This window comes from Cynara cardunculus, assembly GCF_001531365.2.
Source record: "Cynara cardunculus var. scolymus isolate 2C chromosome LG 8, CcrdV1, whole genome shotgun sequence".
Lineage (NCBI taxonomy): Eukaryota > Viridiplantae > Streptophyta > Magnoliopsida > Asterales > Asteraceae > Cynara > Cynara cardunculus.
Window position 1 is genome coordinate 23,240,893 of NC_037535.1, and position 26,240 is coordinate 23,267,132.

The following is a 26,240-nucleotide window of genomic DNA, read 5'->3' on the forward strand; positions in this document are numbered from 1 at the left end:
AAAATACACAAAAAATCATAAAATCGATTTTGATTTGGTAAAAAACAAGAAAAAATATAAAATGACAAAAATGTTTTTTATTTAACGAAATTTTTAACGATCATTAAAATAAAAACTAAATTTGAATAATTTTACAAACTACGATGACCATTTTGTTATTTAGTTATTTCTAACAAATCACAAGGATCATATTTATAGTTTTATAATAATTTATGAACAAACCACCCCCACCCTAAAGCAGATTTTATCCGCTTTTAGGTTAACTCAGTTTTAGCAAATTCCGGTGTTTTTATGGGTTGTTTGTCAGTTGCTAAATGATTTGATGCAGAATGATTAAGAGACTCTTATGATATAATGCAAAATGAAATATAATTGTTTCGTAATTATTTACAATTAGGACGCTGAATGGTTAAGGAAGACCCATAATACAAAATCATTAAGAGGGTTTTAGAACCATTAAGAGATAAACTTTTTTTTGCCAAACAATATTTACCTCTTAACGATTCAGATGCTACCTCTTAATGAAACTATTAAGAGGTAAACAAACAACCCCTAACACGTTATTAATACTCCATGTAAACTTTTAACTCGTTTTTTTTAACAAACGAACGTTTTTCGGGTAAAAAGAACATTTAATGTATTAATGAACAAATTTATTTCGCAATGTATTTACTTGATACGTATATATGTAATTCACGACGTGAAACTTATTTACGTATAACTTTTATTTCACAAACAGACTAAAAAGGTTCACATTATGAAACAAACACATTGTAAAACAAATATATGTTAAAATGATATTTTAAATTTTGGTTCTCAAGGTTATCATAGTTTCACGGATTTTCAAAAGAAAATCCCCCCAAGCATTACGTAACTCATTGAACTATTCAACCTATACATCGCAAGAGAATGCAGATACTAAGAAGCAAGTATTTGGTTACTGGTCTCCCGAGAAGTCAGGGTTTAAATCTTACCAAAAATAAAAAGTGTGGATCAGTATTTTGCCTATATAAACCTTGTATAATTTAAAAGAAGAGAAAAGGAAACTTTCCATTTTTAGGAAGGTGAATCAGTATGGTCATATGAGTCCCTGCTAGCTTGACGCCCATTTCGCCTAAGCATTTCCTTGATTTCTGCCTCTTTCTTATCATAGAAATCCATCAAATCCTTGAAATTAATGGCGCGTGATGATCGTCGATCGCTGCGACTCGCGGAGTCCGGCTCCACGATCTCGTGACCAGCTTCTTCTTCATCGGGATTAAACCGACGGTACTGACACAACATCCGGCAGAAGAAAATGCCGAGCGAAATGAAGCACGTGACGCCGCAAATGAGGAATAGGCCCCAGAAGTTGTTGAGGGAGAGGCTGTTTTCTACGTCATCGTTGTTTTGAGTCGAGCACGAGGCAGAAGACAACCATTTGTCGTGGATTTGTTGCAGATCTCCATTTTCCGAGAGTTGGAGAATGGCTGTCGAGAGGTCGAGTGCTAGAGGAGAGTCTCTTTGGAATGCCTGCAATGCAATTTGAATAAGCTAGCTTATGGCAAATTAGGGGGGGGGTTTCAATAAGCTCGAAAAATAAGCTAACTTATGGTTGTCAAACAGAAGCCTTAATGTTTAAAGGAACTTACGAAACCCCAACCGCTTTTGGTGAACTCTTGGCCAACAATCTTGAACTTGCACTTGGTGTAACGCATGAAGAGCTCGACATACGGAAGCTCGTCAACAATGGCCGCCACGCCGCCGCCTTTAGGACCTAACTGGAGTGCGTTTTCATACTCTTCCTCACCTTTCAATGGTTTGATTCTAGACTCTGCGATATTGAGCTCTCGAATCAAATAATTATACGCAAAAGTTCCATCTTGAACTCCAATCGGGTCGTTACTTGAGATCAAACTATCGATCCCTTCAATATGCGAAGACAGTTGTTGTACCGTGAGGATCGATGTCAAACTGGCTGTGTAGCTCGAATTAATAATCAACACTACAAACAGCCACAAAATGAGAACAAACCGTCCCAACGTGCTCACGGTGTTCTCTCCTGCATACGTATAAATCCGCTTTAAAGTTTGTTCATAAGATTGTCATGGCGCTACAACAAAATCGGTCTTTTAGCCCGTCCACCCGTCATTGGGCATCCTAGTAGAGTATTTAGTGGGTCTTTAAGTTTATAGTATCAACAACTGTGCGTGCTGCTACAATAAGTTGTAAGAACGAAGTTAGGCGACCAAAAGGTATCTATCAATGAATCATACAGAGTCTCTTAATCATTCTGATCACTTAACCATCCTGCATTAAACCATTCAGCAACTGCCAAGCAGCCCCTTAATAGGACGGTTTACTTTTTGTTTTATATTAGGTTGTCCAACTTAGTCGATATAACTTGTTAAGTCGTCTAACTTCGTTCTAACAACTTATTGTAACGCGATTGTATAGGACGCACAGTTGTTGGTCATATAACCTAAAAGTCCCATTGTGTACTCTGCTAAGACGTCAAAAAACGGTTGAGCTTGAGCGTTTTGAAACCCCCTTATTGTAATGTGGTTCAGTCAAGAATTGTACTTACTGTGCGAAAAAAACATCGTTGAAAAGCTAAACCTGAAAATTTCAAGAGAAAACCGTCAATGTCAGGTAAATAGCGGATGACAAAGTCTGTGTACATCTCACCTCATACCCTACTTTCAAGTGGTATATACTGAATTCGTTTGATTTGGTTTTTATCGGTTCAAATGCTTGAATCAAAGAGATACTAACCAGACGATTGTGATGATTTGTTGCCTTGGTGGTCCACGGAACTCGTGGTTCAACCGATGCTCGAGAATCCAAACGACGAATCCAACGAAAAGAAAGAATCCACCGGTGACCACCCACATCTCGACGGTGAACGGCTTGAGAAATGCCCATGGTTTCGGTTTCAGTTCTTTGGCGGCAACAACTATTACGAGCCCGGATTCCATGTACGGCTGCGTAAAGTCAACGATCCTCGTTCGGTTTGTAATGATAGTAACATCTCCAACTGCTGCATCATACTTCTGAGAATTGAAACAAATCAAGAAAATGTTAATTCTCCTACACTTTTGACTTTTTAAGGTCAAAGTTTATCCTTCAAGTAGCCAACTGCTTGTTTTAGCAATTTATCGGTTAGTTTGTCAAACATACGCATAACTTGAAATAAAAAAGAACACCGGCTTTCAAACAAGTACTTACATGTTCTGCAACCGCGTTCACAAGATCGTTGTAGCTCGGGTTTCTTTGACCATCGCCGAATAATACGTACTTTCGAGGGACCGGGTACGGAAGTAAACTCACGGCAGCTTCAAAAACCTCGATGCAATATCCTCTTACCCCTTGCGGAGACTTATCTTTCGTCACAACTTCTTTATAACTATACCTATACGGCACCGCAACTCTCAACGGCTTACCGTTGTTCGGAAAAACCCATCCTCGAGGCTTTGTACTCGTTTCACCGGGCCAAATAATACTATAAAGATGTTGATTACCAGCAGAATGGTTTGAAGCCTTTGTGTATAACGATTCAGGAGAAGCAACCGAGAGCCCAGAATGGTTCGACCAGAACCCGATGGTCCGTAAACCGGCCCCACCTATGTTCACAACATCATAGGCCGGATGAATCAAGTTCTTGTCCGGGTCAAACTTCACCTCACCGGTCAAACCCACGAACGACGTGGCTAGAACCGTTTCGAGAAGCTGCTCTCCTTCGTTAAAAATCCGAAGAGCCGATAACCGAAGATCGCTTCTATTAGTGTCTCGAAGCTTAGAATCATATGAAAACGTTATCCGTTTTCCTGATTTCAAGAATTTGTCAAGAGAATGTGCAAGTAACCATACAGAATCATAAGCATAAAGAGCATATGAATTAAAACTAGATGTCTCTTTATCTTTAATACCCTTCCATTTCGTTGTAAAAGATTTCTTGGCATCGGAATTCGACGTATGTTGCCGGAGCGACACCACACCTTGTACTTGCTCCGTTGTTTCCGGATCCAGAAACTCCGACGAATCCAAAACCGCCGGAAGCCAATCTGTCGTAATCCAAACATAACCATTTGTCATCATTCCAAGCTTCTTTGCCGCCGTGAAAATCTCGAGACCTGAATCGGGATTTACGTGAACGACGTAAACTCGAGATTCCATCAAATTGACTCTGACTAGTAGTTCAGTAATGTCAGTTTGAGTTGCACCTGGGGCAAATGAAGCTTTATATGAAATCTTGGCTCGTTTCTTGGAAAGGGCATCGCCCAAAGCTGTGATCCCGTTTCTGCCATAATCGTCGTCTACGAATATGGCGATGACTTCTTGCCAATCGAAATATGCGACCAAATCGGCTACGGCCGACATTTGGAAGTAGTCGTTTTGTGAGGTACGAACAAAGAAAGGGAATTGAAGAGCTGAAAGTGTGGGATCTGTTGCACCAAACGAAAGGAGCGGTACGTGAAGTTCGTTTACGACGTGGGAAATTATGTGCGCGATGCCGGAGGATTGCGGCCCGATTGCGGCCACCACATCGTTCGCCATCAGCTGCAAAGCTACATCAAAAACGAAACAATACATCAAAGATAATATCTACGTCAATCAAAAACAATAAAATCCGCTTTATAGGATCCCAATAGATTGCTTTATAGGTTCTAAGTTTACGTGACCAAAAGTTTGTACCTACTGGTAAATGTGTTGATATTACAATAAGTTGATAGGGCTTTTTTAAACGTCGTAACAAGTTACTGTCGTATTATTTTATTATGTGCAACCATATATTTCTTGAAACTATAGCAATAACTAAAATTTCTCCCGGTAAACTTGGTTTGCACCGTTTTTCTTCCCTTCGAGGTGCCGATTTGAATTTCGTTTGTATCATTTTCTTAGTTTTACTTTTTAATTTTTCAGGTTTATTATGTTTCTAAAAAACTTGTGATAAAAGACTCGAACAATTGAGCTAACCAATAAAATAATGATAATTTTATAAAGATAATTCATAGCTTTGTTTTTTTAGTTAAATGGTCCCATAGCTTACCTTTTATAAAACAATTTATTAGAAAATATATATGTACATATATATATATATATATATAGGGTTAGGTTCGCGTGAGACCAAAGGTTTTTCGTGAGATCCGTAAGACCAATTTATGTTCATTGATCAATTTTATAATCTAATGATCTAATAGTCTAAAGTTGCATGGTGACAATTTTATGATTATTGAGAAGTCTCGTGATAATTTTGTGATTATGAATGTTCAGATTGTAGATTTAATCTAAGGGTTGAAATTGGTCTTACGAGTTTTACGAAATCCTTGAGCTCATATGATTCCAAGTCTAGAGAGAGAAAAAGAATGCTATATTTTATTGTAATGAACAGTGATAACATATATGATATTATTACACATTTGAAGATTCCTATATCGATTCCTATTTCCTATAAAAGTAGCAAAAGTACATGTAAACCTAAAAACTATTAGAGTTTATTTGTTAGCGGCTTAACGAACCTTACAACTTATTCGGTTAGGTATAAATGATTGTTTGATAATGGCTTAATGATATATATATCAGCCAAGTTTTTTCAAACTCCCTCCCCCCAATTAAAAAAACACGTTCTTTCTTATGAAAAAGAACTATTCAAAACAAAAACTTTCTCAATTTTACATACAGATTAATTCGCATGGATAAAGTTCTTTATCCATACATGAATTAATAGAAAACCAATCAAACAGTGTAAGGGGCTATTTGGTTGTATTTCTATTATTAAGTATTGTAAAGATAAAGTTGTTTGTATGAATTAAATTTTCAGTATAAATTGGAAAGGTGTGGACCGTTTCGACAAAAAGTCATGGCTAACCGAATAAGCTGCTAACAAACTGTAAATTTGAGATAAACAGGAGGTACCTTCAACTGTGCCAAGAAACCCACTGCAATTGGTATCATGCAAAATAAGGTTGAGTCGAGTTCCAGCAAGAACAGTTGGATTAGAATTGACGTCATCAATGGCAGCTTCAATAGCAGGTTTCACAGACCGCCCAATAACCGAATCCACAGTGAATAAAGCTCCAATATTGACAACCCTAGGAATTCTCCAAGACGACGATGATGAATCAACTGTTGTATCTCCAGTTTTACCCTTGACCGCCATAGCCACCACCACCATCATCATCACCCACATACCAAAAACCAATAAACTTGGTTTCATCGTTTACAAATCTCCAGTTTCTTTGAAGGGAAAAGAAAACCCTTTTCGAAAATCGAGTCAATTGAACTTAATCAGCCATGGATGAAGATGAACAGAAGCAGCTGCAGCTGCAGCCATGGATTTGAACCAGAAAACTTTAGCTTTGGGCAAAGAATCAAGATTTCAAGAACCATGAAACATAAACCCACAAGATTATGATACAGATTCAATGTTTTTGGAGCAAATTGGCAGTGAGATACGAATAAACACACATGGGAAACCTGTAAAAATGCATCCCACAGAGAGGAACATGTGTGTGTATATATATATATATATATATATATATATGTTCAGTGAGAGCAAGAGATGCAGAAGTGGCATAAACTATGAATTTAAAGATGAGAAAGTGAAGATAGAATCTTTGTTTTTAAATTTCGGGTGACGCAAGCTGTGGGGAGTAGGGAAGCTGAAGCAGAAGCTCACAGGAGTCTTTAGTTGTGGGTAAAGAATGATTCTCTTTTTGTGGTGTATGTGTCGATTATGGAGAAATATACCAAGACACCATTTTAGCTGTTTATTTGTTAGTTGCTGAATCATTTGGTGCAAAATGGTTAAATGATCAGACCGTCAGAATGATTAAAAGGTTCTTATAAAATGGTGTGAAATGAAATATAATTATTTATGATAAAATCAAGGCGTTGAATGGTTAAGAGAGGCACAAGATGCAAAATCATTCAGATGAAATCAAATTATTTTGCCCTTTTCATTTTTTATACCAAGGAATTAGATGAAACGTTAAATCTTCAATATGCGTACGATTTTTCATTTCATTTCATCCACATAGTACTCCCGATGAGGTGACCACAATTATGCAGGGATGGTACAGACCTAAATTATCTAAAACTCAAATCTGAACCCAAACCGAAAATAACGTGTTTGTGTAAATTCAAATGTTCCTGAGGAATATTCGATTGAGGAACACTAAATATCTATAATATCTGTCATGACATTCATTATAGATATTTTATCGTGTTATTCATCATGAATACTCATAAAATATTCAACGTTCGTAAATTAACCCCCTCCTCTCTTTTTATATATATATATATACATATATGTGTGTGTGTGTGTGTGTGTGGGTGTATATATATATAGAGCGAGAGAGATGAACGATCAAATGCAAACCACCTATATTTGTATAAACCGTGCAAAACACTCTCATTCGTCGATTTCATTGTTTTAATCTTATGAATTTTTTCCATGAAATTGTTTAATAATTATTTTTTGATGAAGTTGTTTCATATATGGTTATGAATCGTATAAATACTTATGTAATTTTAATGAAATTGTTTCATGTATTTCTCTAAAATTTATATAATAAAGATAATAATATTCATGATTAACATCATCCACAATAAAGAAAATTATGATTGGTTGAATAAGATCTGTACGGTTTGTACAAATAACGTGGTTTACAAAGTAAACCTCCTATATATACGGGTTTCATCCTTGTGCTTTAAGGGTTTCCGTCTCTACATTTCATTTTATTACAAAAAACCCTTGAAGTAATGTTTTTGCTTTATTTTTTGTTCCTCCCGTTAACATCTGTTATCTTTAGCAGTGAAACGTTCCACTTACCATTCACGTTATGATATTTTAATCATTTTATTATAAATGTTAGCGTACAAGAATCGAAGGATGTAACATGTTATTTCAAAAAGAAAAAAGAACGTAACCCTTAACCCTCCATCCCCCATAATCAAAACCACAACCTGCACCTCCGCCTCTATCTACATGGTCGACATCAGTATAGATTTAATACCCCTACTTTGATTCACATGTGCATGCTTCTCGGGAATTACACACCCCAAAACATCAGCATAATCCTTGAATGACACCTTGCAAAATCGAATCCTCACCAATGCTGAATGTCATGATCCAAGAAACAACTGACGCTTTACCTTCATTCAAGATCCAATGGCTATTTAATTGACCAAAACAATGATATGCAAACTCAAACCATGACAAAAATCACATATGATTTTACTTACGTACAATATTATATACTTAAAAAAACTGAAAATAGAAAGACCAGAAAACAAAAACACCCGTAGGGGCTGAATAGTATATAAAATGCAAAGGAAGGGCATAAACGACATTTAAGAGCAACAGGTAGGGGTACATAAGTCCTTAAGAAACAGGGAAGGGATAAAACGTTCTGATTTTTATGATATCGTCTACGCTTTTGGGACTCTTTACAACAGCGCCATAGTTGATTATCGAGAACAAAAATGGCTACTTCCGTCGCTTCTTCCTTCCAAATCAGGTAAGAACCCTAATTTTCGGTTTCATTATTGCTTATAGTTTCCGATTTTCATGTTTAAACAATCACATGTATGTATTTATGTTTGCATTTCGACTTCGATGCGCATGAATTTATGTTCTACATGTTTCACATATTCAATGGCGTAATTTAAGAGTTATTGCAGTTTATGTTTGTATTTTAGCAAATTTGATTGGTGGTAGCTGAGTTTGGGCAAGTTTTTATCCAGGTTTTGGATTTTCGTAATGTTTACGGAAGGTTATATATATATTTGTAAGGTTGAATGTTAGGAAATTGATTACTGTAGCAGATAAACTAATTCAAATAAGAAGTTGAAATTACTGTAGCAGATAAACTAATTCAAATAAGAAGTTGAAACGAAAATTTTGGTTGCAGTTAATTAAACGGTTTTATTCGAGTGATTTGCACAATTTTCCTCCGGTGATTACTTACATGCCTGTTTTTACGTGATTGAAATTCTGCGGCAACACCACTATGATCGAAACAAGAGAGTTACGTTTTGATTTTAGAGGTGTACCTTACATTTGAACTCCAAAATTGATAATGCTCTGTCCCGAAAGAAGATATGACATTGTTTAATGGAAGGATTTAAAAATTAACTGTAACTGAGAAATTGTGTGTAACAAAATGAAAGCTATCAATATTTTGATGATTTCTGATGGCAAAGGGGTATCAAGGTTGAAACGTTGTCAAGAAAAAGAATTGTCAAATTTATTGCCGGACACCCTCAAAATGGATTTTGCTATAGAGTAAATTATTCTTGGGAAAAATAGTTAGAATTATGGTAATAGGGCATCCATACCCTTTGAGAATATATGGAATCCCCATATTAACTCTCCTAAAGCCCTTGAGAAGAGAAAGGAGGTTCCAACATATCCGCACATGGATCCAAGCCAAGGTCTACCACTCTAGGACTAGTACTTGTTTAGCCCCCTCACCCGTCTAGCCCTCTGTCGACAGTCTAGGACAATAAGTGGCCGACTGCTGTTTGGCTGACCCCCTTCTTCCCATTCTGGCTGGGCTAACCCAGAAGTACAGTCTAGCCTCCGTTGGAGGGTGTTAGAGTCTCACATCTGTTAGACTGGACAATTTCTTCTCTTTATATGTTGGAACCTCCCTTCTCTCCTCAAGGGCTCTTTTGAAGAGTAATCTAGGGGTTCCACGTATCCTCACACACCCAATGGGAACTTGGACCTTGAGGACAGGCTGGTGGTAAAAAAGGTCCTTTGGATACTGAAGATGTTAATAGAAGCGTCTCCGTGGAAACTTTGAGGCCACATATGCTTTAGCAACAACCTATACATATGCAATTGGCAACAATATGTAAAAAATTACAACCTATACATATGTATTTGGTAACACATCACTTCTGATTATTCCCTGCATTCATACTTAGATAGGTAGATTTCCTCTCTATTTCCTCTCAACCTCTTTGTTGGTCCACACTCTCACTCTCACACCAGAGGTAGATCCAATGATCAAAACCTGCTTGCGAGTCCAGTGTTTTACTGGTTGCTTGATGCTTGATAGTGGCTGATTGGGTATACGAATTTTGACACAATCACCAGGATTTGCATTGAAATAATTATGACAATTACTACAAGGAGAATAATTCTGTTGTCAAATTTGCAATAAAACTCATGTCACATCTCTATTTGAAGAAATTGACCCTTGACATCAAAAATAGAAACTAGCTATTTTCTGGAGGGAGTAACAACATTATCTCATGTAAAACAACTTTTAAAGACGTTAAATCAAATTGGTTGAACTCTACTTCCAAGTTTGAAATATGAAATATAAACTCACATCCGATAAAAACTTACTGTTACTCCTCTTCTTTTCCAGATTCGGTGCCAGAAGCAAAATATCCCGTGACCTCTGGCAGTCAAGCCCAAATGCTAATGGATGGAAGTGTTTAAACTTGTCTGAGAGTTATAAGTTGGGCAGGTCCATACACAGATCGTTAAGGGGTTCGTTGGTGGTTTCCCCGATGGCTATAGGAGCAGTATGGACTTGATATATTACTTCAAAGTTCCCTTAACTTCCCATTTTAGTAGATATAGTATTGTGTTTCTAATCTTCACTGGTTTTGCTTATACTTAAATTTCTTAATTTCATAAACAATTATGAAAAGTCAATTTATCAAGTAACACTTGGAAGTGGATATTATCATGCTAATAGACCATTGAATCCTGCCATATTTTATTTCTTTTTTACTTTGATATTGAGTTCATTGCATATCTACAGACATCGATGCAAAAACACAGATGTATCTAATAGTAACAGACAGTTCCCCCTGCCTGCTAGTGGATCTAATATTTGATAAAAGAATCTTTAATTCTTAATTGTTAGTTGATATGCATACCCTTTCACATAAGATTTGTGTTGTGTCCTTCTATACCACGTGTAAGCATTTCTTAAGAGAAATCAAGTCTAAACAAAGAAAACACCCAAACGCCCTGTAGCAGCACCAAAATTAGGGACATGATTAGACACCAGCTAGGGCAAAGACCCTGTGTTACTGTCTGCAAGTATGTATTTGGTTTTCTGGCTGCATAAGTTGTTAAAATGAACGAATTTTCCTGCAGAATACGAGTCAAGATACAGACGACATGTACGATGACATGTTTAAGAAATACGGGAAGGTTGTTTACAAAAGGAATGATCAAAAGTCTCCTACTGCAGAGGTTGATGACGATGCTGAGTGTTTGGCTTGTAAGCCCTTAATATTATACCTTTTGATTGCAATCTTGAAAGTTTTTCTTTTCTTAATTGGTAACTCGTATTGTATTATTTTTGTTCTCATATAGTTGCTGTGGCATTAGCAAAGATCGCAAGTGATGTGAAGGCTGCAGATATCAAACTCCTCTTTGTGAAACCTCTGGTCTATTGGACCAAATTCTTCCTCATTACCACTGCATTTTCTCGACCTCAAATTGACGCCATCCGGTAATGATTGTTAGTTGTTACTCATTATCTTAAAAAGGGGCGGACCCAATATGGTGCATACAGTTTCATATTATTTTGTTGGGTGCTACCATATATTAATTAAAACTACAATAATAACACAAGTTTCTCTTGGTAGAGTTGATTTGCACAGTTTTTACTCTCTTTCCAGGCTCGGAGTCCAGTCCCATTTGTATCATTTTCTTAGTTTTTAGCTTTTAATTTCAAATTTATTATGTTTCTGAAAAAAAAAAGTGGGATAAAAAACTTGAACATACGACCTCATACAAAAAGCAAGGAACTAATAAATAGACCAATGATTTTGTAAAAAATATTCGTAGCTTCGTTTTTATAGTCAAATGGTACCACCACTTGGAAAAATTTCTAGGTCCACCTCTGATCTTAAAGCACCACAAGGTAACAATTGAAAAATAGAATGCTAATCTTGTTTTTGTACTGCAGAACCAGAATAAATGATCTAGCTGAAACACAGTACGGGAAATTTTCAACCGGAGATTCCAAACCCAATTCATGGACCTTATTAGACTTTGGTAAGTTTTTTCACTCTTCATTGTTCTTGACTGCATGTGAAATTGAGCTCTAACTTTATTGTGAACAAAGATCCCCCACAAACGTCTAGCCTGAATGGTGTTTGAGAACCAGGGGCGGACCTACATAGGCCCATACGGTGGCACGGGCCAGACGCTTTATGGTTCCATTGTGAGGGAAAAAAATTACGTTTCTGAAGGGTGCCACCGTATTGTTTTGTTGGGTGCCACCATATAGTTTTTTATACCGAATCTTATAAGTCTCTAATGGCAAAGTTGGTAAATGTTGCTCACTTTGTATGAAAACCCCGGATTCGAGTCCACCAATGTCAATTTTTTTAGTTTTCGGCTTAAATTTTGGTGTTTTTTTATATCTTTTAGAAAAAAATTTATAGCCTGACTCGAACATAGGTCCCTTTAGTTCAAGGACAAGGAACTAACCAACCAATCTATACTCCAATCTATACTAATACTGTGAAGTATTTCAACAATTAGCACGTTTGTTTTTATGGTCAAATTGTGCCACCACCCAGAAAATTTCTAGGTCCACCTCTAGTTTGACCAGCCTTTAGGTGGTATTATATATATATTGGAGCTTAAGCTGTATCAAAGCCAGGCACTCAACACTCTAGGGCAACCTATACTCGTCTAACCCCCTCGTGACACTATGGGTCAATCAATTCCCATCTGGCCTCCGTTGGAGGACGCATGTTGGAGTCTCATATCGGCTTTATTACTCCTCAATAAATGTTGGAACCTCCCTTCTCCATTTTCGGGGTTCTTTTCGAGAGAAATCTATTGGGGTTCATATATTTTCACATGGTATTAGAGCCAAGGTCTAAGGACTCTTAACACTCTGAGGCAAATCAATCTCTATTCGTCTAGCCACCTCTGGACACTATTGGTCAATTAGTTCCCGTCTGGCTTGGAGGGGGTGTGTTAAGAGTCTCACAAGTCACATCGCTCATTGACTTTGACTCTATCTCCTCAATAAATGTTTGAACCTCCATTTTTCTTCCCAAAGGCTCTTTTAAAGAGTAATCTAACGGGGTTTCATGTATTCTCACAAAGTAACAATGACAATGGGTAAATATATAATTTTAGCTTTGACCTTTTGCCAAAAAGGAAAATATTGCGAGTTTTATGGTCTTATACGTGTTCTTTGCTTCTTACTTCCTCCTCGTGCTACGATTAATTGGTCCATTTTGCATTCTCCCCAGGTGATATAGTCGTGCACATATTTCTTCCAGAACAGAGAGAACTTTACAACTTGGAAGAGTTTTACGCAAATGCGACTCCCATAGAATTACCATTTGAAAACCAACAAAGTTTTAACCGTTGAAAAGATGGTCTTTTCGACCACTCCATCCCACAATAACTACTTATTTGGCCTTTCGTGAAGGAGCCCGTGCACGGGCAAATTGAACTCTGGTGTCGAGACACCAATGAAGATGTAGATTAGAGGGTTGTCGGGCTTGTATTTTAGTACTGGTTGTGTATTCGTATGTGATGTAGCAGGTTGTAAGATTTTATTTATTGTAAACCATTATTGCAATTTCTCAATAGAAAAGAAAACCAAAAATTTATATTTGAACAAAATAGAAATTACATTTATCTGTAACACTTACTGCTTAAATGGTTAAATATGGTTGTTTGGTAATTGTTCAGAATGAAATTAGGGCGCTGAATGGTTCAGGGAGGCTCAAGATGCAAAATTGTTCAGAAGGTTTTAGAACTATTAAGAGACATATTTTTTTTTTTGTTGACAAGCACGATTCACCTCTTAATGATTTAGAGACTATCTATTAATAAAACTATTAAGAGTTAAACAAACAACCTTTCAGCGTTTTTTTAAAGAGCTATACTAAATGTATGTAGAAATAGAAAAGTGAAGAGAAAGAAGTAGTAATTTTTTTTTTAAATAAAATGTATTGAAATAATGAATTTATATCATATTTTAATAATATAATTAATATTAGAATTACTAAAATAAAATAATTGTTCAAGTTGGATGTAACTATTTTTATATATTTAAAAAATTATAGTTAGTGAAGCATTTTCAACAGATTTTCTAAAATGAAGATTTTGAGGATTTTTGGTCCATCGAATTCCCAAAATCTTATCCAAAATGGAAGTAGAGGATGAAATTTTCTAAATTTTTTAAGATTAACCTGGATATCCAACCCGCTTTGCGAACCGACTAATCACAGGGCAACCACCTGCTTTGCAGGTTGCCCGGAGTCACTGCATTTGAACCTCCGTGACCACAAGTGGGTTTTTGTTCCTCCTTGGATTTGAACCTAAGACCTCCTGACACTTTTGATCTTTGAAGCCAACCTCAAACCAATCAGACACCACCCTTGTAGTTACAATTTTCTAAATTTAGAGAACTCTTCAAAAATAAGTATTTATGAAAGAGAAACTATTTTTTATTCTTTCTACCAATGAGAATCTTTGAGATTAAATGTACAAGATAGAGGAAACTAATATTTTATGAAAACGCATTGAACATTTTAATAACATAATTTATGGCGAAGGATCGCGTGAGAAACGTAAGAAGAGATCTGAACATTTGATCACTTTTAATTTCGTACCATCAATGAATTACGTTTTAGAAGGGAATTGATCGAATGCATCTCGGTGTACCTCATTAGGGTTCACTTCAATTAGAATTGATCCTGGTATGAAGATCTCTTCTTATGTTTTTTAACATTTCTTTCTTTAAATCTAAATCATACCAGCAAAGCAGGTGGTCATCCTGAAATTAGTTGGCTCACATAACGGGTTGGATATCGAAGCTAATAAAAAAAATTATATTAATAAATAAAATAGGTATTGAAGATGAATATAAATTATGAATAGATTTAGCAGGTAAAAAAGGAGGGCATAAATGTCAACGTGGGTACACAATTCCTATCTTAAACATGGTGAGGGGATAAAATAGTCTAGGGGAGTTTTTGAACATCATCCTCTATCTCTATCTCTATCTCGTCACCATGGCTGCTTCTTCACTCACTGCGTCTCTCCATAACAGGTACTCTCAAACCCCAATTCTCTTCTCTTTGCTCTTCGCATTTCATTATAACCTTCAATCTATGACGAACATTGAAACCTTTCTGTGCCATTTGAGCCATCTTCACCTCAATTAGGGTTCATACGGTCTGATTTCCACGTCCTTTATCACCTCAATCTTAATTTCATAAGGTATTTTGTTGTGTTTTATGTAGAATTTAAACATTGTACACTTACAAGCTTGATTGATGTGGATGTTTGATTTTTCTCGATAATTTCGCAGTTTAATCATGTGATGTGATGATATGAACTTAGTTTTTGCTTTATTGATTCATTTTTCAATTATAGTTCGGTGAAAAACCAAATGCTCTTTATTTACTCAGTTTGTGATGGATTTATAACTCGGAATTGTAAGAAATCTGAACACAGTTTATGTAGAGAAGATAAACCCTATCCTCTTCCACCCTAATTATGCAACCATGTGTATTTGTTTGTTTTTGATGCAAGTATGTCTATAAATCGAAGATCACTAGAACAAATATGAGCTCCTGGTTCAAATTTCAACCCATTCTGCAAATTGTGTTCTCTGTTTATTGGGAAAAAATTTGTAGTGGTAAGATTTTGGGGATCATATATTCATATTCCCTTTGTGACAGCCAAATTGGATCTGCTTTTTTGGGTGAGAGGCATGGAATCTGTGTTTCCACTGTTCCTGTTACGCGTCTCGGTTTTAGAAGGAAGATTGTGGAATGTAAAGAGTCAAGAATCGGGAAGCAACCAATTGAAGTTCCATCGAATGTGGTAATCACACTAGAAGGCCAAGATATGAAGGTGAAGGGTCCGTTAGGGGAACTTGCACTGTCTTATCCACGAGAAATAGCTATTGATAGGCAGGAGACGATTATTAAGATCAGTAAGGCCATGGACACCCGGAGGGCCAACCAAATGCACGGGCTATTCAGGTACTAATCTTGGATCTTTATTTTTCTTTTGCCATTAGTATGTTCAGGCTTAAATCTCACCAATTGATGTACACCGAAAGAAATAGGATGGAATTGCGAAAGAAATCAAATGGTTATGTTAGGTTTCTGTCTTTCAAGAGGCCAGAATCTCTCCACAGACTCACGTCCAAAGGGTTATAAAACAGAATGCCCTTCACGTTCCTCGTCCCTATATTTATACTAAACCCCAACTTTACCGACTTGTACCATTTACGCATTACCTACTTGTACCCTGTTTAACCAGCTTACTGAAAAGACTTGGCTAAACCTCGGGGTATAACATATTTCTTGGATCTCGAATGTCTATAATTGCTTATGCTTTGAGGAGCTTTTACGGAAGGTTTTGAACTTCTGACTATAGCTTTGGGTTGGCACCAACATAATGCATAATTAGGGCAAGTTTCATTTCCTCAAATTCTTCATACTTTTTGGGCAAGTTTTCCTTTTTGCACACTTTTCGCAAGCCGAGAGATCTTTACAGAAACAACCGCTCTACTCTTTCCGGTAGAGACATGTCTATGTACATCCCACCCTCTAGACCCCAGTCAGATGGGATATACTGAACTCGTTTGGTTTAGATTTTCTTGATCAAACTCATGGTCCTGTAGCATCTTCAGCCTGCAGTCGGTGCATTTGGGTGCTAATTTTCTTCTTTCTAAGCTATTTTTTTAAGTATATAATCTTTATATACGGGAAATACTCATGGACGCTCCTCACCTTTGGCGAGGTTTGAACCACTGACCTCTTGGATGGCTGATTCTATTGGTAACCCGGAAATCGCTGGGCCAATGACCCTTTGGTCTTATAAAGCTATTGTGTTCAGACTTAGGTTCTGACTCATTATGTAGCAATTGGGATGCAGAGATTTTAGGTGTAAAAGCTTTAATTCACATATTTTTTGAGCTAAACGTTTTGATTTCGGATGTATCTTGGCTTGTAAGATGAGCATAGCGTCAAACGTATTGATTTGTTCTGTTCAGGACTCTTACAAGCAATATGGTGGTTGGTGTATCGAAGGGATTCGAGAAGAAACTTCAGTTGGTTGGTGTCGGTTATCGTGCAACAGTAGAAGGGAAAGAATTGGTATTGAGTCTTGGATTCTCTCATCCGGTCAAAATGACGATCCCGGATGATCTTAAAGTCAAAGTTGAAGAGAACACCCGAATCACAGTGAGTGGATACAATAAGTCAAACATTGGTCAATTCGCAGCTTCGATAAGGAAATGGAGACCTCCAGAACCATACAAAGGTAAAGGTGTGAAATATGCAGACGAGATCGTTAGACGAAAGGAGGGCAAAGCCGGGAAGAAGAAGTAGGCTACCGAGTTCGAATCTCAAATGTCATTTCCCTTCCGTTATTTATTTTTTGCTATCGAAATTCTTTCTCAATCTTGCTTATAAAAACCTTGTGGATTGTCTTCTGGTAATATAATTTTGTTATGGGGTTAGAATTGCATTATAGAATCCATTTGTTTTTCGAGCGTTACCCCGAGTAGTAAGCGTGAAATTTGGATCTAACCTAGGCAGTATCGACTAGACTTGAAAAAATGGTATTTGCCACCTTCTGAAGCGACCCCACCACACTGGTCCCACAGCCAACGTGCAGAGGTAAATCACGTATGCATCACATTGCAGAGGGCTTGAACCCATGATCTCACATATATGGATTACACTTACACCCATACCCATACCCCTACGGCTAGGACAGATCAGCTGGGACGAGGAAAAAGGCAATCTTGATGTATCCACCGAAAGAAAAGTCTGTCGTATATTCTTCAGACGTTACACACATAAACCAAACTACATCAGTAAGGGGTTGTTTGGTTGGTTTTTCATTAAATCTCGCATGGATAAAACTATTTGTGTGGATTAATCTGTCTATATAAATTGAAAATGTTTTTGTTTGGGAAGGGGCTTTTTCCTAGATGAAAGAAACATGTTTTTAATTGTTCGGAAAAATTGGTTTTCTGCATAAACTTCCCCTTTAGAAGCTTACTTAATAATCCACTTTCTATATCATTAAGTCACTATCAAATAGTAAATAAGCTGTAAGTTTCATTAAACTCGTTAAGCTGCTAACAAATAGAACCTAAATCTCATATTTGATCGAAAAAATTGAGGTGAAAGAACAAATTAAGAGGAATAAGAAAGACAAGTGCCCTACAAACCTTTTTGTAATTGATTAAAGAAACATGAAAAAATGGTTGACTTTTGAACATATCAAAGACAAAAACCAGTAGGGTTCCCTCTTGATCAAGAAAAAGATGAATAACCACTGGGTATTTTTCAGCCTGTTCTCAGGGGTCTGAGATTAGTCGAGGTGCGTACAAGCTGATCCGAAGATCCATGTTAATAAAAAAAAAAGATGAATATTAGTTGTTCTTTTAAGAAAAGAGATGCAAATTAGTCTTGTACAACATATATTCAACAATGAAGATTCTTTCTATTCACATGCATTCACAAGTTTTGGCCAAGAAAGCATCCCACACACAAACCCATTTCCAAGCCACCAACCCCATTAAATAAAAACTCTAAAGAAACCTCTCAATGAATATAACATTATTGGGTTTTCAATAGCAGAAAAATAGGGTTCATAATTCGATGATATAAACATTGAAATCAATCCAAAATCTTGGAAAAACTTGGTCTCCTGAGTTGGTTCCCAATGGGGATAATAGACCAATCTCCCTCATGCTTCCCACACTTCAAATCCACAGTTTCCACTATCCGCCGTGCCACTTTCTTATCGTGTTCTTTCGCTCGTACCGGAGTCTTATCGATCCACGAATCCTCGGAATCTAGCATCGGAATCCGCTGAACTGCCTGCCGACTGACTTCCTTCTTCTTGTTCTTGTTCTTGTTCTTCTTTTCTGGCATAACCTGATCACGGGCATCCCTCGAGCTGCCACCATTCATCGACACCATTCGTTGCAGCCGCTTGGTAGACCCCCCACATGAAATCGAAACCGGAGCAGTCTGCATTCTTCTTGATCCGATTTCGGGTTTCTTTGATGAAGTTTTGATGATATTGGAATCAAGTTCTTGCATCATCAAAGCACTTACTTTCCCAGTTGCCCCTATTCTGATGCTACCACCACCACCATCATTTTTGGCTTTGGCATTTTCACAAATACCTACCATGCCTTGCCTCAAATCAATCCAATTCAGACCAACCCCAAAAAAGATTCTACAAATTGATTAAAATTGCAAGTCAAATCTCATGGAATTGAGAATCAGAGGACATGAATATGGATCTAAGAACAAGATATATGGATTGTGAAGAAGGAAACATACCAGAAATATATGTGGCCAAGAAACTTTGAGCCAAATTAGAATCACTGTTTTGTGCAAACCCAATGAGATTGAAGGAAGGAGATGGGAGAATCTGTGTTTTGTTTTTCTTTAAATCTGTGTTTGTCTGGATCATGTAGCTTCTCAGCTGTTCTTGACCATATATATATATGAGATATATAATACATTATAGTCATATGGACATGGACAGATACTCTTGTAGTTTAATTAACTTTTATATTTATCAATAAATTGAATATTTTAATTTGTTGCCAATTTTTTCAAATGAAAAGGTCCAAATTTATTAGATATGTCATGTGGTAAAAATTGCTTTTTTACTATAAATATCTAAAATAAATATCAAATTGATAATTTATAGTGATTTAAACCCMCCCTTTTTTTTTTTTTTCAAATGTGAATGATAAACCTAAATTTTGTTGTGAATTAAGGACAGTAAAAAAACCACTACATGTTTCGAATATAACGTTATACTTATTTTAATTGGTGTAAAAAATCACGTTCATTATTCATGATGAATGAAAATAAACTGAGGTATGTGTCGCGCCCTCCTTTGTCTATTGGTTCACAACGTAAAAAAAAATGTTTGTAATTAAACTTTTCTGTATATTCAAGAAAAAGTTGGTAGATGTAGCTTCATTTCCTAATTTGATATATTTATTGATTTGGTATGATTTGGGTTGACAGCAAAATGAAAATATATGATATGAAGTCCATTTTTTATTTTATAAGAAATAAAGATTATATAAATGTTATAGTGTGTGTATAAACGTATGTATATATATATATATATATATATATATATATATACACATTTATTATTATATCAAAAATTTATTTTATTTTCAATTATTATAAATTTAAGCTTAAAAATATTGTTTTTTAAATAAACGGGTACACAACGGGTTCTCAAACCCATCGGCAATTAGTCAGGATGGGGTTAGCAATAGGGGATTAAACAGGGATTAGTAATAGGAATACATTCCCAGTCCAATACCCGTTCTTAATTATACCTATTCAGTTAGGTTTTAGTTTGATGTTATTTCAATGTCTTAGCACGTTTTTATGTCATTTATCTTATATAGAAGTCAATTAATGCAATCAACTTCAAAAAGAGAGATTGTTTCCCCTCAAGAGAAGTTAAGAGTGATGATGGAACATGGGATGCTACCAAATACCAACTGGGTAACACCAACTATTTTTTTTCTCCTTTCAATTACATGAAAGTTAGTACAACTCCTTATAAGTTATAAATGATGGATTGGGTTGGGCTCAAAGCAAGCCAAAAGCCCATATTTGTTTCCATGGGCACAGCCATCTGTTACTGTGTCAAAGACCAAAAAGGCTGACCGTCGAGATTAATTATTTTCTTGCTTTAAGTGGTCAAAGCACCAATATTTCTTAGAATGAAACATAAGGTACAAGTACCATTGCATTCTCACTAGCCACACAAGCTTAAAATGAAGATTTTTCCTTTTCTTTTTTATTAATAAAAAACTAGGCTAAAATATCTATGGTTTCGTCATAGATTAAGATTAAGGTTTCGTTTACCAAATGCTAACTGGATCACTTATTTTATCGTATGAGCATGACAAGTACCAAGATTCTTACCTGGTATAAATATGGAAACAACTAAGGTTCTTATCCTGTTACTCGATAAGACATGTGATGTGACAACTCTTGATGATAAGGGCTTACCGAGTAACTATTTATAACCCATTCACTTTTCATTCTCAACAACTAATCTAATATGTATAACTTGTGTTTTGTATGAAACCGTAACCTGGTCGTGTAATTAACTTGTAGAAGCATGAACAAATTAAGGTAGTTCAGTAGTTCCCCTAGCCAAAATTTGAAAAGAAGCAAGTAGATCTTCATGGTGATGTGCAAATAGAAAGGAGGCATCTAAGCAACAAAGCTACAATAGAAAGTAAATCTTCTAATATTAAGGAGGCCTCTAAACAACAGAAACTATAATAGAAGTTTCTTAGAAACTATAATAGAAGTTCCTTAAAATTCATAAGAAAACATTTTATCCACAAATCATATTATTACTCCCTACTTTTATTCTACCTAATAGATCTGCTTCACTACTTTCTTCCCATGGAGTAGATAGCACAGGAACATCATCAATCTACAACAGTATTAAACAGGAAAGAGATCAAAACACATGACAAAAGAGCATATAGAACTTCTGTAAAATAGATCACGCTAACAAGAAGGCAAGTTTTGTTTGAAGAGGTTTGAAGAAGAACAACTCGAATTCTGACAAACGATTAATTGAGCTCAAATTTGGATCTCATAGAATCATGGTTGACTGTCTATGTTTGTTTAGAATGTTACCTAAGAGCTAGCTTCCTGTTCCACATCATCGTGAGTATCTGAGGACGATTTTGACGTTGATGCAGACTTCTCCTTCGCGGTTCCATTCTAATTATTCACATATCACATAATTGATTTGAGAAAATTAAGAGAGTGAAATATGGAAGTAATCACAAGACATGATCTATGCTGCAGATAATGATGATTTGTTAAAATGTGACAGAAAAGCCATCGCAATTATTACCAGATCGTCGTTGTGCTGTTTCATAGCAATCCCGTACTCTGCTTTCTTAGTTGCGGCCTTCGCCACATAAGGAGCTTTCTCCTGCACACAGAATACATACACGCAGCAACATTTGACGACTGCTGTAAATGAAAGAGAATAATGACAGGAAAATTGATCATATAGTTCAATTTTGTGAAGAGATCTTACGGAGTTGGACATCGACTTCCACTTAACTCCGCCCTCCTTTGCAACCTGTAATGAACACATAAACTCATCAATCGGATCAAAATTATGTTTAGTATTTAAAAATTTGTTTCAAAATACATCATCGGTTGAATATGATCAGATCCATACTCATTAAATCATATAGAATAAAATCAGTCCAAAAAATCTAGGTAAGTGAATTCGAACGTACAACCGACACAGATTTGTTGTTCGGAAAATTCTCCTTGTATTCTTTCCTAAATTCCTCCCTGTAATGTGAACAAAAAAAGGAAAAAAAACTATAAACATCATTCTAAAACAACAAACAAATCCTCTCTTCATCTAGATAAAAAAAAACTCGCAGATCAGAAAGCAGTACAAAAGTCATTCTTACATGAAGACGAAGAAAGCAGTCGGAGGCCGCTTAGGAGCACCGGAATTTTTACTTGATGTTTTGTCCTTCTTCCCTATGCTCTTATCCGCGGCCTTCGTCTTCTTCATTGTCCTTAAAACAATATCAAACAACAAATAAACACTTCAAAATTCGGTAATCACCACATCCGGAAACATATGAGCGATCAATAAGCTAGAAATCATTTTCCACGAGAAAATATCACGAAAATCGATAGAAATTACTCAAAACAAACAAACAAACAGATAACTACATTATTATTATTACGTCGATGAATTGGATCAACAATCAGTGTAAAGGTAGAGATGATAAAAACATAGAAGAGAAGTGCAAAGTTTTACTCAGGATTGAGCTTCTTTTGAGCAATAGTAGCAGTGCTCTTGGGTCCTCTCATTACTCCACGTTCTGAAACTGAGATCTGAATGCGTGTGTAGGAATTGTGAGAGAAGGGTGAACAGGCATGGGTTATTTATACTCTTGGTGTACGACTTAGATTTTTGGCGGGAAACAAATCAGGTAGTTCTTGTGGTATAACAAATCAACAAAAAACAGACTGCAATCATTTTTGAATCAATGGAAAAATTAGACTATAGTAAAAAAAAAAACCATAATTAACAAAATTGAATTATCATTAAATATGAGATAGATAATTTTTTGACTCACTCAATGGCTGGAGGCTAGCTGGAGGCTTGAGATTGAACCCAAGATTTGTCTTGAATTTTGGGTTGTCGAACTTGTAAACATTGAACATAGACATCCCTTAGCATGTTAAATGTGAGATTTTGAACACGGACCCTGAAATTTTGGGGCCCAAATTTACATGTGTTTAGGGTCTTTTATCGACATGTGTAAAACTATAGCGGTTTTAGGTTTAAATCATTAATGGTTTAAGTTTAGTTTCAAATTGTTAATCGTTTTAGGTTTAGCCCATTTTTGTTCTTAACACATATTCTCTATTATCTCATTTATGCAATATAATCAATAGTTTTGGATGTAGCAGGGCCTCCAAAAAAATTGAAACGTCCCTGACACTGAAGAGGAAGATGGTCAATACGAAGAGTCTGATGAAGAAATTAGCAAATATGAAGTATCTTGGTCCAGTGGGTCGGCGAGTGTACTTTGTGGATTTGTTTGAAGGAAAGGAGAGAGCGGGTCCATCCGCTACCACCTCTATTACGAACATTGTCACCACCTACATTGTTGAGTCTTCCAACCACTTGTTCAGGGCAACGTACCTAAACACACATCGACTCAGTCTCTTAAATTTAATATGTATTACCTAGCAAACGTAACCCAAAATTATTAAACTGCCCAACTTCAATCTCTTATAGTTTTAAATAACGCCTATGTCAAGTTTTTGGGTTTTGCCACTTTATTACTCGTTTTTTGAAATATATATATATATACAAATGAACTCATATACCATCTTTACTTTTGATGAGGTTTAAACGCTTGACTTCTTAGTAAGTTGGACTCTACCTTGTATATCACTAGGCCAAAAACCATTAGAATAGTTTTAGTCCACATTTCCAACATTAATACTCAAAGGGGAGCCTAGAGGTACAAAGTTAAATTGGGTTCCTGATACGATCCAGCCTGCTGTGTTGGACCCAACCAACACAGGCCTTACTTAGACCATATAACTATAACCCAAGCAAGTGCATAAGTGAACCTAGAAGAGAAAAGGTCCACCCAGTCTACCACCAACCTAAGACGTATCTGTAAGCATCCTCAATGGATGAACGATTATGTGGTGTGATATAGTAAAACAACTGTTGTTACTTAATAAGCAATTTCTGTTAGGGTTGTTCATTCTCGTTGCTACTCTAGAACAATAAGGTCATCAAAGAGGCAAGTGACCTTCTGATGTTAGGGATGGCCAAAGGATACCTTTATCTACTTGACTTGTTTGGGTACAAAAACATGTTTGATTAAAAAAACAGTTGAAAGTAAAATGTTGTAACGAGATGTAAAAATGACAAAATTTGCAAGTTTTTATTTATGAAAAATGGATGATTGATATTCTTGTCACATCAACAATATATACATGTTAATATTCAAATTGACCTGAAGACTCACGGTTTAAAAAGTTACATAAAATAATTTAAGGATGGCTGGTTTCTTCATCAATCTGAAGTTTTTCTGTTTCCAGACATGGGTTTCTTCATGGATTCTTTTTGCATCGATGCGTCGATCTCCTCCTCCCTGTTGCTTTTTTGCATCGATCTCGATTTTCTTTTTTGATTTCGTGAGATGCAACTGATTTTCTTATTTTGATTTCAAAGTCCCCTGAAACCAATAGTTCTTCATATATGTGTTAGGGTTGCGTATCAGTGAGAAATTATATTTTTGTTTTTGAAACAGAGATAATAATGTAATACAACTTCTTCTATTTTGAATATTGTATGTTCGTATGGATTCAAATTATTCTACTTCTAGATTGTTAATAGGTGATGAAGCCAATTTTATTGTCACACCCCGCTAAAGCGGAAACACGGGATGATAACAAACAAGCGAGTCTTGGCAACAGTTACAGAAAAACACTTTGTCAACGATTCAAAATACACAATTCATCGACTTGATAAAGTTTCAAGGTTACAAAAGTATTTTCAAATACAACAAAAACTGTCTTAATCGATCTTGATCCAAGTAATGCTCCCAGGAGTCCACACAACTTACTTAGCACCTGAAAAGCATGACATAAAACAGAGTCAACTACAAAGAGTTGGTGAATTCACGAGTTTTCACATTCATAAAATATTTCAATGCATAAACCAAGTAATAGCAAACTTATGCGAATTCTTTGCACTTAATAAATGTAAATCCCTCGCGATGTAACACTTGAGACGCTACTGAGTCTTACCTGACCAATATGCCCCATTAATTTTCGAACAACCAGAAGTAGCCCGTTCACTACTTAGGTCCCACGGTTCGATAAAGCACTAATTCAGCGGTGGTCTAAATTCCACATGATTAGGCTAGAAAACATAGGTAATTGTGCACCCCTTTCTGGGTGGGACTGTCAACACAATAGCGGCTATCCACAATACCACGGCTCGAGAATGAACCCGAGTTAACAAGTAGCATGTACGGACGGGGACTTTTATTTGGAAACATATATTCTCAAGCACATCAATTTAGCATTTATATTATAGTGCAAAACAGTAACAAATACAACTTAGAAACCCGACTATGCAGTTTCATAGTCCGGAGGTTTCAAATAAATAAACATGCAAAGCTTGCTCGTCATGCTTTTCCCCCCATAAAATAACAAAAACAGTAAAAGTGGGGCCGTGAACTCACAGGTTTGGCGAATGTCAAATGTTTTCTTAAGAGACCTGCTTAACACTTGCTCGGACTCCCTGATAGAGCAATCAATACTTAATAAAAAGAACTTCTAAACTACCATGACTTGAGCTGGGTAAAGCTGTTCAATGCAATATCGCCAGATACTAATACCAATACAGCTGATACATCAAATATTTGGTTTAAAGGGAAAATTCCAACATCTAAATATTGGCATCATTAAATGCCATTTCAAAACAAATGATGGCAGCCGTCAACTGTTGGAATCAAGAGATTTTTAGTGGGTTTAACACCCTTCCCAAGAACAATTTACAGCCTTGAGTCACCCGCCTCCCCAAATCGGTTGCATGCTCAAGAATGACAGCAAAATGAGGCTGTTTCGACTCAACAATGTCAAAAATAGAGATTGTTATCACCAAAATCCTTATCTCTAAA

The 26,240-nt window shown here is 36.2% G+C and overlaps 5 protein-coding genes across 5 annotated transcripts; 2 read left to right on the plus strand and 3 right to left on the minus strand.

The window, feature by feature from the left end:
• Nucleotides 1-1,003: 1,003 nt before the first annotated feature.
• On the minus strand, nucleotides 1,004-6,444 carry LOC112516684 (glutamate receptor 3.4). Its single transcript, XM_025123876.1, has 6 exons — nucleotides 5,896-6,444; nucleotides 3,208-4,547; nucleotides 2,755-3,032; nucleotides 2,567-2,598; nucleotides 1,632-2,041; nucleotides 1,004-1,512 (listed from the first exon to the last, which is right to left on the minus strand). The coding sequence occupies exons 1-6, from the start codon at nucleotides 6,194-6,196 to the stop codon at nucleotides 1,057-1,059; spliced, it is 2,817 nt and encodes a 938-aa protein (XP_024979644.1). The 5' UTR covers nucleotides 6,197-6,444; the 3' UTR covers nucleotides 1,004-1,056.
• Nucleotides 6,445-8,351: 1,907 nt separating this feature from the next.
• LOC112516686 (protein Iojap, chloroplastic) lies at nucleotides 8,352-13,612 on the plus strand. The gene is made up of 6 exons (XM_025123880.1): nucleotides 8,352-8,501; nucleotides 10,365-10,524; nucleotides 11,108-11,234; nucleotides 11,330-11,468; nucleotides 11,928-12,016; nucleotides 13,234-13,612. Exons 1-6 carry the CDS (start codon nucleotides 8,467-8,469, stop codon nucleotides 13,353-13,355), a joined length of 672 nt encoding a protein of 223 aa, XP_024979648.1. The 5' UTR covers nucleotides 8,352-8,466; the 3' UTR covers nucleotides 13,356-13,612.
• Nucleotides 13,613-14,892: 1,280 nt separating this feature from the next.
• LOC112516685 (50S ribosomal protein L6, chloroplastic) lies at nucleotides 14,893-17,482 on the plus strand. Its single transcript, XM_025123877.1, has 3 exons — nucleotides 14,893-15,047; nucleotides 15,682-15,987; nucleotides 17,007-17,482. Exons 1-3 carry the CDS (start codon nucleotides 15,010-15,012, stop codon nucleotides 17,341-17,343), a joined length of 681 nt encoding a protein of 226 aa, XP_024979645.1. The 5' UTR covers nucleotides 14,893-15,009; the 3' UTR covers nucleotides 17,344-17,482.
• Nucleotides 17,483-18,445: 963 nt separating this feature from the next.
• On the minus strand, nucleotides 18,446-19,453 carry LOC112517264. The gene is made up of 2 exons (XM_025124640.1): nucleotides 19,321-19,453; nucleotides 18,446-19,213 (listed from the first exon to the last, which is right to left on the minus strand). The coding sequence occupies exon 2, from the start codon at nucleotides 19,165-19,167 to the stop codon at nucleotides 18,646-18,648; it is 522 nt and encodes a 173-aa protein (XP_024980408.1). The 5' UTR covers nucleotides 19,168-19,213; nucleotides 19,321-19,453; the 3' UTR covers nucleotides 18,446-18,645.
• Nucleotides 19,454-21,402: 1,949 nt separating this feature from the next.
• On the minus strand, nucleotides 21,403-22,893 carry LOC112516131 (HMG1/2-like protein). The gene is made up of 7 exons (XM_025123150.1): nucleotides 22,853-22,893; nucleotides 22,482-22,592; nucleotides 22,299-22,356; nucleotides 22,091-22,135; nucleotides 21,902-21,982; nucleotides 21,679-21,765; nucleotides 21,403-21,469 (listed from the first exon to the last, which is right to left on the minus strand). Exons 1-6 carry the CDS (start codon nucleotides 22,891-22,893, stop codon nucleotides 21,679-21,681), a joined length of 423 nt encoding a protein of 140 aa, XP_024978918.1. The 3' UTR covers nucleotides 21,403-21,469.
• Nucleotides 22,894-26,240: the final 3,347 nt, after the last annotated feature.

Bases quoted from the DNA above. Each gene is read 5' to 3' on its own strand.
- LOC112516686 (XM_025123880.1), top strand. From the start codon at position 8,467: ATGGCTACTTCCGTCGCTTCTTCCTTCCAAATCAG. The intron at 11,235-11,329 runs GTAAGCCCTTAA...GTTCTCATATAG, and splicing joins CGATGCTGAGTGTTTGGCTT to TTGCTGTGGCATTAGCAAAG. The intron at 11,469-11,927 runs GTAATGATTGTT...TTTGTACTGCAG, and splicing joins CCTCAAATTGACGCCATCCG to AACCAGAATAAATGATCTAG.
- LOC112516685 (XM_025123877.1), top strand. From the start codon at position 15,010: ATGGCTGCTTCTTCACTCACTGCGTCTCTCCATAACAG. The intron at 15,048-15,681 runs GTACTCTCAAAC...CCTTTGTGACAG, and splicing joins ACTGCGTCTCTCCATAACAG to CCAAATTGGATCTGCTTTTT. The intron at 15,988-17,006 runs GTACTAATCTTG...TGTTCTGTTCAG, and splicing joins CAAATGCACGGGCTATTCAG to GACTCTTACAAGCAATATGG.
- LOC112516131 (XM_025123150.1), bottom strand. From the start codon at position 22,893: ATGAGAGGACCCAAGAGCACTGCTACTATTGCTCAAAAGAA. The intron at 22,593-22,852 runs GCTCAATCCTGA...TATTGTTTTAAG, and splicing joins GCTACTATTGCTCAAAAGAA to GACAATGAAGAAGACGAAGG. The intron at 22,357-22,481 runs GTAAGAATGACT...TTCACATTACAG, and splicing joins ACTGCTTTCTTCGTCTTCAT to GGAGGAATTTAGGAAAGAAT.
- LOC112516684 (XM_025123876.1), bottom strand. From the start codon at position 6,196: ATGAAACCAAGTTTATTGGTTTTTGGTATGTGGGTGATGATGATGGTG. The intron at 4,548-5,895 runs GTACCTCCTGTT...TTTTTGATGTAG, and splicing joins GTTTCTTGGCACAGTTGAAG to CTTTGCAGCTGATGGCGAAC. The intron at 2,599-2,754 runs GTTAGTATCTCT...TGAAATTTTCAG, and splicing joins CAAATCATCACAATCGTCTG to GTTTAGCTTTTCAACGATGT.
- LOC112517264 (XM_025124640.1), bottom strand. From the start codon at position 19,167: ATGGTAGGTATTTGTGAAAATGCCAAAGCCAAAAATGATGGTGGTGGT.